Here is a 16,947-nt window from a genome sequence, read left to right on the forward strand (position 1 = left end):
CCCCGATAAAAATCCAACCCCGACCCCGATAAAAACCAAACAGGGACCCCGATAAAAACCAAACAGGGACCCCAATAAAAACCCAACCCCGACCCCGATAAAAGCCCAACTGAGACCCCGATTAAAACCAAACAGGGACCCTGATAAAAACCCAAACAGGGACCCCGATAAAAGCCCAACCGGGACCCCGATAAAAACCCAACCCCGACCCCGATAAAAACCCAACCCCGACCCCGATAAAAGCCCAACCGAGACCCCAATAAAAACCCAACCGAGACCCCGATAAAAACCCAAACAGGGACCCCGATAAAAGCCCAACCCCGACCCCGATAAAAACCAAACCCCGACCCCGATAAAAGCCCAACCGAGACCCCGATAAAAACCCAACCGAGACCCCGATAAAAACCAAAGAGGGACACCGATAATAACCAAAGAGGGAGCCCGATAAAAATCCAACCACGACCCCAATAAAAACCCAACCGAGACCCCGATAAAAACCCAACCGAGACCCCAATAAAGACCCAACCCCGACACCGATAAAAAACCCAACCGGGACCCCAATAAAAACACAACCGAGACCCCGATAAAGACCCAACCCCGACCCCAATAAAAACCCAACCAGGACCCCAATAAAAACCCAACCCCGACCCCGATAAAAACCCAACCGAGACCCCGATAAAGACCCAACCCCGACCCCGATAAAAAACCCAACCAAGACCCCAATAAAAACCCAAACAGGGACCCCGATAAAGACCCAACCCCGACCCCGATAAAAACCCAACCGAGACCCCGATAAAAACCTAAACGAGACCCCGATAAAGACCCAACCCTGACCCCGATAAAAACCCAACCACGACCCCAATAAAAACCCAAACAGGGACCCCGATAAAAACCAAAGAGGGACCCCGATAAAAATCCAACCACGACCCCAATAAAAACCCAACCGAGACCCCGATAAAAACCCAACCGAGATCCCAATAAAGACCCAACCCCGACACCGATAAAAAACCCAACCGGGACCCCAATAAAAACACAACCGAGACCCCGATAAAGACCCAACCCCGACCCCAATAAAAACCCAACCAGGACCCCAATAAAAACCCAACCCCGACCCCGATAAAAACCCAACCGAGACCCCGATAAAGACCCAACCCCGACCCCGATAAAAAACCCAACCAAGACCCCGATAAAAACCCAAACAGGGACCCCGATAAAGACCCAACCCCGACCCCGATAAAAACCCAACCGAGACCCCGATAAAAACCAAAGAGGGACACCGATAAAGACCCAACCCCGACCCCGATAAAAACCCAACCGGGACCCAAATAAAAACCCAACCGTGACCCCGATAAAAACCCAAACAGGGACCCCGATAAAGACCCAACCCCGACCCCGATAAAAACCCAACCGGGACCCCAATAAAAACCCAACCGTGACCCCGATAAAGACCCAACCACGACCCCAATAAAAACCCAAACAGGGACCCCGATAAAAACCAAAGAGGGACCCCGATAAAAATCCAACCACGACCCCAATAAAAACCCAACCGAGACCCCGATAAAAACCCAACCGAGATCCCAATAAAGACCCAACCCCGACACCGATAAAAAACCCAACCGGGACCCCAATAAAAACACAACCGAGACCCCGATAAAGACCCAACCCCGACCCCAATAAAAACCCAACCAGGACCCCAATAAAAACCCAACCCCGACCCCGATAAAAACCCAACCGAGACCCCGATAAAGACCCAACCCCGACCCCGATAAAAAACCCAACCAAGACCCCGATAAAAACCCAACCGAGACCCCGATAAAATCCCACCCGGACTCCGATAAAAACACAACCGGGACCCCGATAAAAATCCAACCCTGACCCCGATAAAAACCCAACCCTGACCCCGATAAAAACCCAACCGAGACCCCGATAAAAACCTAACCGGGACCCCGATAAAAACCCAACCGAAACCCCGATAAAAACCCAAAAAGGGATGCCGATAAAAACCCAACCGAGACCCCAATAAAAACCCAACCAAGACCCTGATAAAAACCCAACTGAGACCCCGATAAAGACCCAACTAGAACCCCGATAAAAACCCAACCGAGACCCCGATAAAGACCCAAACAGGGACCCCGATAAAAACCCAACCGAGACCCCGATAAAGACCCAAACAGGGACCCCGATAAAAACCCAAACAGGGACCCCGATAAAAACCCAAACAGGGACCCCGATAAAAACCCAACCGAGACCCTGATAAAAATCCAAACCGAGACCCCAATAAAAACCCAACCGGGACCCCGATAAATACCCAAACAGGGACCCCGATAAAAACCTAACCGAGACCCAATAAAAACCCAACCGGGACCGCGATAAAAACCCAAACAGGGACCCCGATAAAAACCCAAACAGGGACCCCGATAAAAACCCAAACCGAGACCCCAATAAAATCCCAACCGGGACCCCGATAAAAACCCAACCCCGACCCCGATAAAAACCCAAACCGAGACCCCAATAAACACACAACCGAGACCCCGATAAAAACCCAACCGGGACCCCGATAAAAACCCAACCCCGACCCCGATAAAAACCCAAACAGGGACCCCGATAAAAACCCAAACCCGAGACCCCGATAAAAACCTAACCGGGACACCGATAAAATCCCAAACAGGGACCCCGATAAAGACCCATACAGGGACCCCGATAATAACCCAAACCCGAGACCCCAATAAAAACCCAACCGAGACCCCGATAAAAACCCAACCGGGACCCCGATAAAAACCCAACTCCCACCCCGAAAAAAACCCAACCCCGACCCCGATAAAAACCCAACCGAGACCCCAATAAAAACCCAACACCGACCCTGATAAAAACCCAACCGAGACCCCAATAAAAACCCAACAGGGACCCCGATAAAAACCCAACCGAGACCCCGATAAAAACCCAAACAGGGACCCCGATAAAAACCCAATCGAGACCCCGATAAAAACCCAACCCCGACCCCGATAAAAACCCAAACAGGGACCCCGATAAAAACCCAACCGAGTCCCCGATAAAGACCCAACCCCGACCCCGATAAAAACCCAACCAAGACCCCGATAAAAACCCAAACAGGGACCCCGATAAAAACCCAAACAGGGACCCCGATAAAAACCCAACCGAGACCCCGATAAAAACCCAACCGAGACCCCGATAAAAACCCAAACAGGGACCCCGATAAAAACCCAATCGAGACCCCGATAAAAACCCAACCCCGACCCCGATAAAAACCCAAACAGGGACCCCGATAAAAACCCAACCGAGACCCCGATAAAGACCCAACCCCGACCCCGATAAAAACCCAACCCCGACCCCGATAAAAACCCAACCGGGACCCCGATAAAGACCCAAACAGGGACCCCGATAAAAACCCAACAGGGACCCCGATAAAGACCCATCCCCGACCCCGATAAAGACCCAAACAGGGACCCCGATAAAAACCCAAACAGGGACCCCGATAAAAACCCAACCCCGACCCCGATAAAAACCCAACCGAGACCCCGATAAAAACCCAAACAGGGACCCTGATAAAAACCCAAATAGGGACCCCGATAAAAACCCAACCCCGACCCCGATAAAAACCCAACCGAGACCCCAATAAAAACCCAAACAGGGACCCCGATAAAAACCCAACCCCGACCCCGATAAAAACCCAACCGAGACCCCGATAAAAACCCAAACAGGGACCCCGATAAAAACCCAAACAGGGACCCCGATAAAAACCCAAACCGAGACCCCAATAAAAACCTAACCGGGACTCCGATAAAAACCCAAACAGGGACCCCGATAAAAACCCAAACAGGTAATCAATAAAAACTTAACCTGGTAACCGATGAACACCCAACCAAGTAACCAATAAAAGCTCAACCAGGTAACTAATAAAAGCCCAACCAAGACCCCGTTAAAACTCAAGCAGGTTACTAATGTCTGTGAGAGAAGGAAGCCAACAAATTTGGAAGTGAACATTCGCCAACATCAAGGATTCAAAAAATATAAAACTCAATCCACCAATCATGGTAACACCCCAACACCACAACCCTCCACCACCAACAAGGCTTTCTGCCCAAGACAACCTTGCCCAACCTAGAAAACCATCCTGCAACAAAGTCCTTCTAACAAAATCTCACAACACAACCGACTGTTCTAGTGGCCTCCATTGAATCACAACATACAGAACTGTATCAGGTCTTTGAAAGGAAACCTCTACTTGCCCCTTCCTTCCTGTTCCAAGATTCTTTGGAGCTAATTATTGCTCTACTCTAGAGAAAGGAGCTAGGTTTGTGAGCCTCTAGTAAATGGTTTAAGATTTTCTACTGTTCAATTTTAACACAGTGCACAAGTTGAGAGTAAAGTTAATAAAAGTTGATTAAATAAATAAAAGGGAAAATAAATAAGTGAATAAGCTAACTAACTGATTCAGATTCATTGAGGATAGTAATTCACCTGGTGTATCAAGACTGAAACATGTGGGACATTCTGGATGCCAGGATAAAAAACTTTGTGGGAAGTGTTTGAAGTTCAAGCAGCTTTAGCTCAGAGTTTGAGAACTGGAGACTGAACTACAGGCTTTGCAGGGGGACGGTAACCTGGATTCTTTGGGGATATGATGAGTGGATGAAACTTTGAGTGAGGTGGGTAACGGGACACAGAGGTCAGGACTGCAAGAGCATCAGCCTTTGCAATTGCCTAATAGATTTGAGGTTCTCTCGGCCTGTTTGGATGAGAGTGAGAGTTACAGAGGGGCTGTGTAAACTAAACATGTTACTGAGAACCATTCAAGTGGCGGGAACCATAAGGAATGTAATTGTAGCAGGTGATTGTACAGTCAGAAGGATTGGCACAATTCTCTGCAACAAAGAGCAAAAGTCTAGATGGCCGTATTGTGCGTCTAGAACAAGGGTCACGCTCAGGACATTTGCTTAGTGTCAGAGAGGAACTTGCAGCAAGAGGGGGAGGATCCCATGGTTGTGGTCCATATATCCACCAGTGACATGGGAGGAACTAGGAAAAAGGTTCTATACAGAGAGTTATGAGGAACTAGGTTGTAAATTAAAAGTCAGAATCTAAATTCTGGATTATTACCTCAGCCCCAATTGGTATTGGGTATGTAAAATTAGACAGATAAATACATGGCTCAAAGACTGGCATGGGAGAAGTGGGGGCTGTCAATCTACACCTGAATGTAACTGGCCACTGTTCTTGTGAACCACAGACCTATGGGAGTGGAGAGGACTTTAAACTAAAGAGTGGGTGCAAAGGATCAGAAGTGGAAAGCTCTGGCAAATCAAAGAGTAAGGACAAGGTAAGAGAGGTAATTAGTAAAATTGGAAACACGGGTCAGAGGATGACTCAAAGAGCAGAGAGAAAATCTAGGAATGCACAATCAAGACTAGATGTTACAAAGATAACAAAAAGACAAAACTAAAAGCTCTGTATCTGAATGTGTGCTTAGCCTTCATTACAAAGTAATGATAGTGCACACTGAAGGAAATGAATGTGAGTGATAGACATTGGAGGCATGGCTTCAGGGTGATAAAGATTGAGTCTTGATTATTGAAGAGTATATGACTTCCAAGAAATATAAGAAGCTCTGTAAAGCTGGAAGGGTAGCACTGTTAATAAAGGACGGCATAGGTGCAATGTTTGAGGATGACGTTGGTTCATGAGTTCAGGACGTAGAATCTGTTTGGGAGGAAATGAGGAATGCTCGTGAAATAAATCGCTTGTGGATATGCTGTATACGTCCCTAACTGTAACCAGCACAGGGCATACCAAACAAACAAAACTGAGTGGTTCTGGTAAAAGGACAACAATAATCATGGGGTGACTTTAATCTACGTGTAAACCAGAAAAATAAAGTTGGCAGTAATAGCCTGGATTTGGAATTCATAAAGATTTCAAGATTGTTTCTTACAGCAACACATTCTGGAACCAATCAGAGAGCTGCTTATATTAGACAAGATATTGTGTAATGTGACAGGATAGATGAATAATCTCAGATGAAAAGCACACCCTGGGAAATGGCAATCACAATAAGATTGAATTTTGCATTCAGTTTTAAAGGGAGAAGTTAGGGTCAAAGAGCAATATTTTAAGCTTCATAAGGGCAAATATGTAGGCATGAAAGCTGAGCTAGCTAAAGTGAACTGGGGTGCTAGGTCAGATTGATAGATGCATATTTAAGGGAATATTACAGAATACTCTAAGTATATTCTAACTATAAAGAAAAATTTTCAAGAGAAGGTTCAACTTCCTCAGGGTAGTGTCCTAGGCCCAACCATCTTCAGCTGCTTCATCAATGACCTTCCCTCCATCACAAGGTCCGAAGTGGGGATGTTCACTGATGATTGCACAATGTTCAGCACTTTTAGCGACTCCTCAGATCCTGAGGCCGTCCATGTTCAAATGCAACAACATCCAGAAAATATCCAGGCTTGGAACATTCATGCCACATAAGTACCTGGCAATGACCACCTCCAATAACAGACAAGCTAATCACTGTCCCTTGACATTCAATGGTGTTACCATCACTGAGTCCCCCACATCCTGAAGGTTAGCATTGACCAGAAAGGATAACTGGACTCACCGCATAAACAGTAACTACAACAGCAGATCAGAGACTAGTAACATTTCTGTGAATAACTCACCTCCTGACTCCCCAAAGTCTGTCCACCATTTAGAAGGCACAAGTCAGGAATGTGATGGAATACTCCCCACTTGCCTGGATGGGTGCAGCTCCAACAACACTGATGAAGCTCAACATTATCCAGGACAAAGCAGCTCACTTGATAGGCACCACATCTACAAAAATTCACTTATTCCATCACTGACACTCAGTAGCAGCAGTGTGTACTATCTACAAGATGCACTGCAGAAATTCACCAAATTAGACAGTACCTACCAAGCCCATGAGCACTTCCATCTAAAAGGACAAGGTCAGTAAATACATGGGAATATCAACATATACAAATCCCCCTCCAAGCCACTCACCATCCTAACTTGGAAATATATTGCCTTTCCTTCAGTATCATTGGGTCAAAATTCTGCAATTCCCTCCCTAAGGGCATTGTGGCTCAACTTGCAGCACATGTACTGCAGCGGTTCAAGAAGGCAGCTCACCCCCACCTTCTCAAGGGGCAACTAGGCATGGGCAATAACTGCTGGCCAAAGCCAGCAACACCCATGTCCCATGAATAAATAAAGAAATTTCCATGATTAGCTAAAGAAATCCAGGTCAGCATCAAATTTATGGAAAACTCATAAAACTGTGCAAAGGTGAGTGGAAGGTCAGGTGACTGCTCAGAATATGGCAGTGAATAACTGGAAGGTTAGTCAAGATGAGAAAGTTAGAAAATTAGAAGCTAACTGGAGGTGTATAAAGAAATGGCAAGAATATCAACAGGTACTTACAAAGTAAAAGAGTGAATGTTGGTCTTGTAGAGAGTAAGAATGGAGAGTTAATAATAAATACATGGCAGCTGAATGAGTTTCTGTCTTCATTATCAAAGCCCATTCCAGGAGTAGCTGTAAACCAGGAGATGGGGAAGGAGACAGGATCTTAGAAAAAGTCCAATCATAAGGGAAGTGGTGCTGATCAAACAGGTGGAGCTGTGGCTGACACATCTCTGGGTCCAAATGGACATTGTCCTCGGTTTATGAAAGAGGTATACTGAGGTAGGAGATAGGTGGTGTTAACTTTTCAAACTTCCCTTGATTCAGGAACCACTCCATCAGACTGGAAAGTAGCAGTTTATTAGAGTAATTTGAAAGAGTAACATGTGCTATAGATAAAGGAGAGCCTGGAGTTACACTGGAGTTGGATCTCTAGAAAACATTTGATAAAATTACTTTGGAAAATGAAATGTTATGGGGTAGGGATAACATTTTGGATAGAAATGCAGTTGATACTAGGATTAGTAGAGAAATATGTTGTGAAGAAGACACAAAGAAATTACAGATGGATAGAAGTAGGCTGAGTGAGTGGGAAACAGCCTGGCAGATGGGAGTATGGGTTAGAAAATGTCAAATATTTCACTTAGGAAGGGAGATTTTTTTAAAAATCAGTGTTGCTTAAATGGAGAAGAACTGCAAAATTCCAAGGTACAGAGGAATCTCTGTGTTTGAGTGCATGAGTTACAAAATATTAGTTTGAAACTACAGCAAGTAACCAAAAAAACAAATGGGAAACCATCTCTTGTTATAAGAGGAATGCAATATAAAAGTAAGGAGGTTTTGCATTAGTTATACAGGGCATCGGTAAGGTCACATCTTGAACATTGTGTGCAGTTTTGATCTCTTGATTTAAAGAAGAATGAAAATGTACTGGATATGGTTGAGAAGTGGTTTCCCAGATTGAGAGCTGGAATGGGTGTGTTGCTGTCTGGGGAATAGTTGGACAGACTGGGCTTGTTTCCACTGAAATTTAGAAGAGTGAGGAGTGATTTGATGGAAGTCTATAAGATGCTGAGAGGTCTTTGGGGAAAGGATGTTTCCTCTTGTGGGTCAGTCCAGATCCAGGGGGACATTGTTTTAAAATGAGGGGTGACCTTTTCAGGACACGAGGGGAATGTTTCTCTCAGAAGCTTGTGTGACTTTGAGACTCTCTGCCTCAGAATGTGGTGGAGGTGGGTCATTGAATATGTTGAAGGTTAAGATGGATAGATTCATGTTAGACAGAACGATAAAGGTAACTGGGGGCAAATTGGAATGTGGAATTCAGAATACTAATAAATCAGCCGTAATGTTATGGAAACAAAAACAGAAATTGATGGAGAAACTCAGCAGGTCTGGCAGCACCTGTGGAGAGACAAACAGAGTTAGCACTCCAGGTCCAGTTCTTCTGTTCTGAAGAAGGATGACTGGACCCGAAATGTTAACTGTGTTTTTCTCTCTCCACAGATGCTGCCAGACCTGCTGAGTTTCTCCATCAATTTCTGTTTTTGTTTCTGATTCCCAGCATCTGTTGCTCTTTGGGTTTTTTTGCATAATCTTATTGAAGGCTGGAACAGACTTGAGGGACTAAATGGTGACTATCTGCCCCTATTTTGCACGTACTTCCTTCAAAATCCACAACCCATTCCTTTTTAAAGAACGCGATCACTTTTCACCTTCCTCCCAGGGAGGCCAGATTCAAAACAAAAAGTTACTTCTTAAGTTAAAGTGAAACACCTTACCATCCGTCTAAGACTGAGTCCTGCAGTCAGCAATGGCACATTTGTATCAGAAACAAAAATAAATCACCTGAGCAGCATAATTACAGGACAGCACAGGGACTGTCGCAGAGCTGTGCCTGCCCAGTGCAGAAAAGAGAAGCACGTGGGACGAACACCAGGGGAAAGGAGGAGAGAGAATGAAAGAAACGGTAACGGAGGTGCAGGGAAAGAGGGAAGGGAAAGGGAAGGTAGGGCAGAGGAATGACTGGGAAAAGAGAAGAGAAACTCTTGGGATAAAATGCAGAGTGATTCAGCATACCCCCAAACCAACAATACTTTTTACTTACAGACAATCTTCGGTACCATTCGGATTCCTGTTACACCTGCCCCCGTTGGAGCAGGAGGTGTAGCACCTCAAAGCTGACAAGCAGAGAGAGAAAAAGAGAGAGATTTAGCAGCTAGTAATTCACAACATCCTTTAATTCACATTCCATCCAAAGCCAGTGTCCCTTTAATTAGGCCTCACCCATTCAATGAATGAATAAGCCCAGCAAAACACCTGTCTGATATCACAAAAAAATTTCCATCAGAGTGACTGCACTTCAAAGAGAATACACTAATAGGATTTCCAACCTCATTTAAATACTAGCTTTTAATCTCAATGGATGAAAGTATCAGTTTTAAGTAATTCACACACACTGACTCTCATTGGGGTACGGCTCCCACACACACTGACTCTCACTGGGGTACAGTCCCACACACACTGACTCTCACTGGGGTAAAGCTCCCACACACTGACTCTCACCGGGGTACAGTCACACACACTGACTCTCACTGGGGTACAGTCTCACACACATACTGACTCTCACTGGGGGTACAGCTCCCAAACACACTCACTGTCACTGGGGTACATTCCCACACACACTGACTCTCAATGGGGTACAGTACCACACTAACTGACTCTCACTGGGGTACAGTCCCACACACACTGACTCTCACTGGGATACTGCTCCCAAACACACTGACTCTCACTGAGGTACAGCTCCCAAACACACTGACTCTCACTGGGGTATGGGTCCAGAAGAGATGAAGAAGAATGTTTATTTGAAATATTTTCTCATTTGAACCTGAATCATATAACTGCCATATTCATAGAAAGGATAGTTTCCGATTCCCTGAGGGTTATGAAACCTGTTCGCACTGACTGGTGACTCTGCTGTGTGTGTTCAGTATTGTCCCTGAAGAGCCAGTGCCCCGTGTGTGGGAACAGGTGACAGCTGTGTATCAGGGGTCTATCTGCTGAACAAAGAGAACAGGCAGATAGAGATGGAGAGCTGGGGAACTCATTGCAAAACATTCTCTGTCGCTGTTTAGCAATTCTCCTAAATTCTGGGCATTTACTCCAGGATCCTGCCAGCTGATGATTCTCAACATCACCAAACACTGTTCAAACTTGTCAATCACCCGACCTCAGTCCATGTCCAACCCCTTCACTTCCTGAAGGAGAGGAAAGCAGTGACAGTGAAAAATGATCGACTGTAGCTGGTGTTAGCCTATCCTTGTCATAAAGAGAGGCTGAGGGGTGACTTCGATGGGGGTCTTGACAGGCTTGACCTCAAGATGTTTCCACTTGTGGGAGCAACCAGAGCTAATGAGCATTAATATCATACAGTCACCAACAAATCCAATCACGAACCCCGGAGAAATATCTTACCGCCTAGAAAGTGGGGAGAAAGTGAACTTCATTCACCACTAGAAGTGCTCGAGGGGAATGGTATCAATACAGGTAAGGATAAACTGGATAAATACAAGAGGGACAAAGGAATGGCAGGATATTGTGATCAGGTATGATGAAGGGAGCTGGGGAAAGGCTTTTCCACTGTGAAGTAGATGGGCTGAATGGCCTGTTTTAGTGAGTGCACTTCATGTGATTAAGTGGGATTTGCAAATCCCTCTCAATTTGGGGACAAAGAAAAATGATTTTTCTTTAATCAGTCTGGGGCTATGAGTGTCTCTGGCAAAGACAAGTTTTATTACCTACCTTGAGTGACCCTAAGAAGTTAGTGGATAGACCATTGATCACATAAAGTGCCAATCCATGGAGAAGCCACAGGTTACTATGGTTACAAGACATTAATTACCCATTCACATAAACTGATAGCTTTGAGGTCACTTTTATTGAGCCCCAATGATTATCATGTGGTTTTATTCACCTATTTGGCCAATTCCAACTCTGTTACAATTTCTCAATGAGGTTTGAACTCACGTTCCCTGAGATTCAGAATTCACACACTCTTACTCTTAGAAAATAAATCAAGAAAAGAGCAATCCTAGGTTTCCTGGCTCCTGGATTCCAAAGTCAGACACAATCGTGTTTCCTAGTCCCAGATGGGACTCAGTCAGACCCAACTCCAATCACAGTGACAGCAACAAGCAGCAAACCAAGTGATTCATTTTGATTTATTTTTGTGGAGGCATTGATGAGTTTCCATTATCTGCGGACCTGGTATATTTTATAATAATCCTGAGGGATGTCATTCTTTGGTGAATGAGAGATAGCTCATTTCATGAATGCCAGCAGCTCCCACACATCTGCTTTTCAATGCTGATAAACTCATGGGAGGACAGGATGGGATGGAGATTGTTTGTACAGGGATCTCCTTTCCGTGTTCCCACCCACTCCTCCTCTCCTCCCATATCACTCACCCAGCAACCAATTCTCCTCATCTTTCTGTTGGATTCTCCCCATCACTGTGAGCTCTCCCCTCATTGATCTTCTTCCCCATCCCTGAGATCACTTTCTGCAAGCTCTCTCACCCACTTCTCCTCGGGAACATTTGCTGTCACACAGACCAGTACAGATATGGACAGACACAGAAGCAGATGCACAGACCGAGATAGTGAAACAGATAGATAAACTGGCAAAAAGACTGCAATACAGAGGTACACACAGAGGCAGATATACACAGCCTAACTCAAGCTGAGACAAAGAGACACAGGGACACAAGAGATAGAGACACAGAGACACAGGAAGGGACAGAGGTGCAAAGAGACAGACACAGAGAGAGACAGAATAACAGAGGCATACACAGAGACAGAGAGAGAGAGGCATAGAGAGACAGAGACACACAGGAGATAGAGGGAAGGAATAGAGGTCCAGAGAGGCAGACAGTGGAGAGACATACAGAGAGACGGGGACATGGAGATACAGAGACAGAGACAAACAGAGAGACAGATATACGGGAAAGACAGCGACAGAGAGAGACTTCAACTCTCCAGACTGGTGTTCAGACCCTGGCTTGGTGCTTGTACCCTGATCAAAAGGCACTGAGGTTAATTTGGACCCTGCCTGTTATACTGTGGGACTGGGTATCTGGGAGCTCCTGGGTTAGTTCAACAGCCATGAATGAGTGCTAATTCTCAAAGAATCAGAGAGAGGCCAAATCAGCAGTTATCATATCTGGGAGGATTATTACAAAGGCGACCGACCACATGGGGAGATAACAGAGAATGGTCTGAACTGCCCATGACATAATCATTGAGACAGGAAAGGGAGGGCGTGGGGAAGCTGCTGGTTTGAAAATCACATTACACAGCATCCCTGAGGGGGCACACAGATCCACAGCTCTGTCACCAGGTTTCACGCTCCTGCTCTACTTCTTCCATTATCAAACAGAATAGAACATTTCTGAAAACCTACTTTCTTTCTGGTACCATGCAAATGCACCGGCACCCATGGACTGGCAATGCTAGAGTAAATTTTGTCCACCATCTGTCCTGAACAGCAATTGCTGCTACATAATGGTCTAGATATTGACATGAGGTTGACACAGAGTCCCACGTGACAGCTTTAAGGTCACAACAAGAGGAAAGAAAACCCACACTCGCGTGCAAAGGAGAGCCACAAGTTAGTCAGTGACAGGTAAAGCAGTGACACATACAGATAGACAGACACATGAACTTACACAGAGAGACACACATGTGCACACACACAAACACTCATAAACACAGACAGACACACAAACACACACACTCAGAGACACATGTGCACACACACACAAACACTCATAAACACAGACACACAAACAGACACACTCAGAGACACATGTGCACTCTCACAAAAATACACACAGATAAATACTTATACATACACACAAACACTCATATACACACACAGACAGTCATACAAACACATACACACTCACACACACACACTCCCAGACAAACACCCATATACACAAACACACACACAAACACTTATATGCAGTACACACACATGCACACAGAGACAGACATTCATACACACAGAGATACACAATATTTGGTCAAAATATTGTCAACTATCATGCAGTGTTAACACTGAATTAAATGAGGTTTTAAAAAAAGCACGGAAAAACTGGAACAATCCCATCTTTCTGGGAGGAGTAAGATATCCTTCCCATTCACATCCCCCAGCCCAACCTTGAAAACACATTGCATTTATATGGCCTGTTTATTGGAAGCTTGTGATCTGTAAGTGACAGAAATAGAGAGGGGTGAAGGCCAGGAAGGGATTTGAAATGAAGAGGAGAATTTTATATGAAGATGCTGTTGGACTTGGAGCTAGTGCAGGTCAGCAAACATGGGAGCTCATAGTGAATGGGACTTGGTGTGGTTTAGGGTGCAGGTAGCAGAGTTTTGCCCAAGTTGAATTTCATGAAGATTGGGAAGATGTAATGTCAGCCATCTAAAAATCCAGAAGTCTTGTAGAATCTAGAGAATGGGGGTAGGGTGAGTTCTAGAATCTGGAAAATGAAGATTTGGGTTCTAAAGTCTGGAGAGTGAGGGTGGGATTCAAATTCTAGCACACACACACACACACACACACACACACACACGTGGAACCCAAGGGACAAGATTTGAGTTCAACAGCCTGGAGAATTGGGTCATGTTCTAGAGTCTGGAGAATAGGATTTTGAGTTCTACAACTGCGAGTGGGGGTGGTGGTGGGGGGGGGGGGGGGAGGGGAGGGGGGGAGGTAGTTGGCAGTGGGTGGGAAGCATATGATGCAATTTGAGTTCCCGATTCTGGGGAATAGGGGTCACGTACCAGAGGCTGAAGAATGGCCTTTGAGTTCTAGAGCCTGGGGAATTGTGGTCTAGAGTCTACAAAATTGGGATTAGGTTCTAGAGTTTGAGGAATGGGGGGGGTGGGGGGGGGATTTTCCAGAAACAAACAAGAAAAGGAATTGCTGAAGAAACACAGCAGGCCTGGCAGCAACAGAAAACAAAGTTAATATTTCAAGTCCGGTGACCCTTCTTCAGAACTCGCAACATTAACTCTGTTTCTCTCGGTTAGATTAGTAGTTAGTTGAGTTTTTTTTCTCTAGGTTTTTTTTGTTAAATTTTGGTTATTATTTATTTAAGATTTAATTATATATCAATGTTTGTACTTGAGATTTTTGTTTATTTTTGTAAACTTGTAAAAATGTTAAATTTCCAATAAAAATATATATCAAAAAAACTCTTTCTCTCACCACAGATGCTGCCAGAACTGCTGAGTTTCTCTAGCAATTCCTGTTTTTATCTAATTCAGATCTTCAGTGTCAATAGTTCTTTGTTTTATTTTACAGTCACGTCCCAGAGCTTGGGGAATGGATTCCAATTTGTATGTCTGTGGATCAAGTCTACCATCTGGAGATCATTCACTTGTTCCAGGTTCAGCCAGCTTTGGGATGTTTGTGTTCCAAAGCTTGGTGAATACAGGTCACATCAAGGGGGTGGTAAGGGTTATGTTCCAGAATCTGGGTAGCCTGGGAGTTGGAACATGTTCTAGAGTCTTGGGTTAATTATGTTCTGGAGTTGAGTGGCTTTGTTCTGGACATTGGGGGGCATGGGGTCAGGCTCATGTTCTTGGGTCACAGTCAGACTAGATCATGTTTGAGAGACTGAGGATTGGCAATATTTTAGAGTCAGACCCAGGATGTGTTGCAGTCTCTGGTTAATCGGGGATAATTTGTTTTCTAGCCTGGACACTGTAGTGTGCTCCCCATTCTGAAGACCAGTGTCATGTTCTATAGACTGAACTGTGTGGTTCATATCCCAGGGGTCAGGAGCTAGGTTCTAAAACCTGGAGATTGGATATTTAGCCTAACAATATTGAAATCCAAGTATAAAATCACACAACACCAGGTAATAGTCCAACAGGTTTATTTGGAAGCACTGGCTATCAAAGCACTGCTCACAACCACCTGATGAAGGAGCAGCATTCCGAAAGCTAGTGCTTCCAAATAAACCTGTTGGACTATTACCTGGTGTTGTGTGATTTTTAACGTTGTCCACCCCAGTCCAAATTTGGCTCCTCCAAATAAGAAATACAAGTAGTTTGATCATTCTGAGTGTCATAATTGTGAGCCAGAAAAATCAGAGAAGCAACATTCAGTCAGGAAAAGCCCAGATTTCTCAATCACAGTCTCTCCTGAATAATTTTCTTCCTCACTCCCTCAGTCTCTCTTTTGCCCCAGTCTCTGCCTCCATTTCTCCCTCAATCTTTCCCTTGGCCTTTTCCTCAATCTATCCCTCAATGTGTCTTTTTGTCAGTCACTCTTTCCAACCCTCTCAGACTCTCTCTCTCTCTCTCTCGCTCCCCCTCAGTCTCTCTATCTCAGTCTGTGTCTCAGTCTCTCTCTCTCTCTCAGTCTCAGTCTCTCCCCCTCTCAGTCTTTCTGTCTCAGTCTCTCTCCCTCTCAGTCTTTCCCTCCCCCCACCCTCGTGTCAGTCTGTCTCTCTCCTTCTCAGTCCCCTGTGTACAGTCAGACCACAGGGTTCAGTGCGTCAGCAACATCCTCTCACACGGTACAGAGATGGTGAAGTGCAACTTCTACCAACTCGGGGTTAGGAAGGAAGGCGGTTGGAAGGAGAGCCGTTTGTCTGTGATCCCTGGGTAGTGGGAGTGGGTGAGGGGGCAGAGGAGATCGGAAAGGAGAGGGACGGGACCCCCCTCCTATGGCCATCTCCTCTGAGCCCAAACTTTGAACAGAAGGCGCTGAAACTTTCAAAACTCCAGTTCCCAGTAACGGAAACCAGTGTCTCCCCGGATCCGAATAAAGAAAACTTTCTCCCCAAGTTCGAATGAGTGTGTCCCGGGATCCTAGCCCTGACCAAACCCCCACCCCCCAAGACTCCTACCTGAGAGAAAGGCTGGCAGTAAAATGAGACACAAACTCAATCCAAACATTCCTCCAGTCCAAGATCAGGGAGATCTCTCTCTTTCCTTCAATCCACGAGATATTCCTTTCGGACAGATCATAAATCCGGCAGGTTCGAGAGTAACCGGCAATCCGGGGGCTGCTGCTGTTGTAGATCCCGGAGGGAGCAGACAGCGCGCTGAGTTTGGAAAGTGAGCGACAGAGAGGGAACTGCTGGCGGCTCGGGATCTGTTCCAGGTCCTACCCCGAGAGGAGAGGGGGAGGGGGGGGGGGGGGTGCCAATAACTGCACTCCACTCGGAGCTGCTCTTCTGAAAGCGGTACCGCCCGCACTGAGACTGAGACAGACACAGAGACACAGACAGAAACTTCTCCAGGAGTCCCTCTCCCTCCCCCCGGAGGTGGGCGGGGACTCGAGGTTTGTATCAAACAGAGAGCTCCCTGACCCAGGGGCTGTGTGTGTGTGTCTATGGGCTCGTGTGTACGGGGGGGGGGGGGGGGGGGGGGGGTAATGCTGGGCAGATGGACCCGTAGCCATCGAGATTCTCCACCCCCCCCCCCACAAACACACAGA

At 45.7% G+C, this 16,947-nt stretch overlaps 1 protein-coding gene across 1 annotated transcript in view; it reads right to left on the bottom strand.

The window, feature by feature from the left end:
- Positions 1-16,636, bottom strand: part of notch1b (notch receptor 1b) — a 115,710-nt gene extending 99,074 nt beyond the window's left edge. Inside the window, exons 1-2 of the mRNA XM_072566041.1 lie at positions 16,355-16,636; positions 9,536-9,608 (exon numbers count right to left, since the gene is read on the bottom strand). Coding sequence (XP_072422142.1) covers positions 9,536-9,608; positions 16,355-16,403 — 122 coding nt within the window. The 5' untranslated portion in view covers positions 16,404-16,636. The remainder of the gene's footprint in view (positions 1-9,535; positions 9,609-16,354) is intronic.
- Between the last annotated feature and the right edge of the window lie 311 nt (positions 16,637-16,947).

Source organism: Chiloscyllium punctatum, chromosome 49, assembly GCF_047496795.1.
Source record: "Chiloscyllium punctatum isolate Juve2018m chromosome 49, sChiPun1.3, whole genome shotgun sequence".
NCBI classification, from domain to species: Eukaryota; Metazoa; Chordata; class Chondrichthyes; order Orectolobiformes; family Hemiscylliidae; genus Chiloscyllium; species Chiloscyllium punctatum.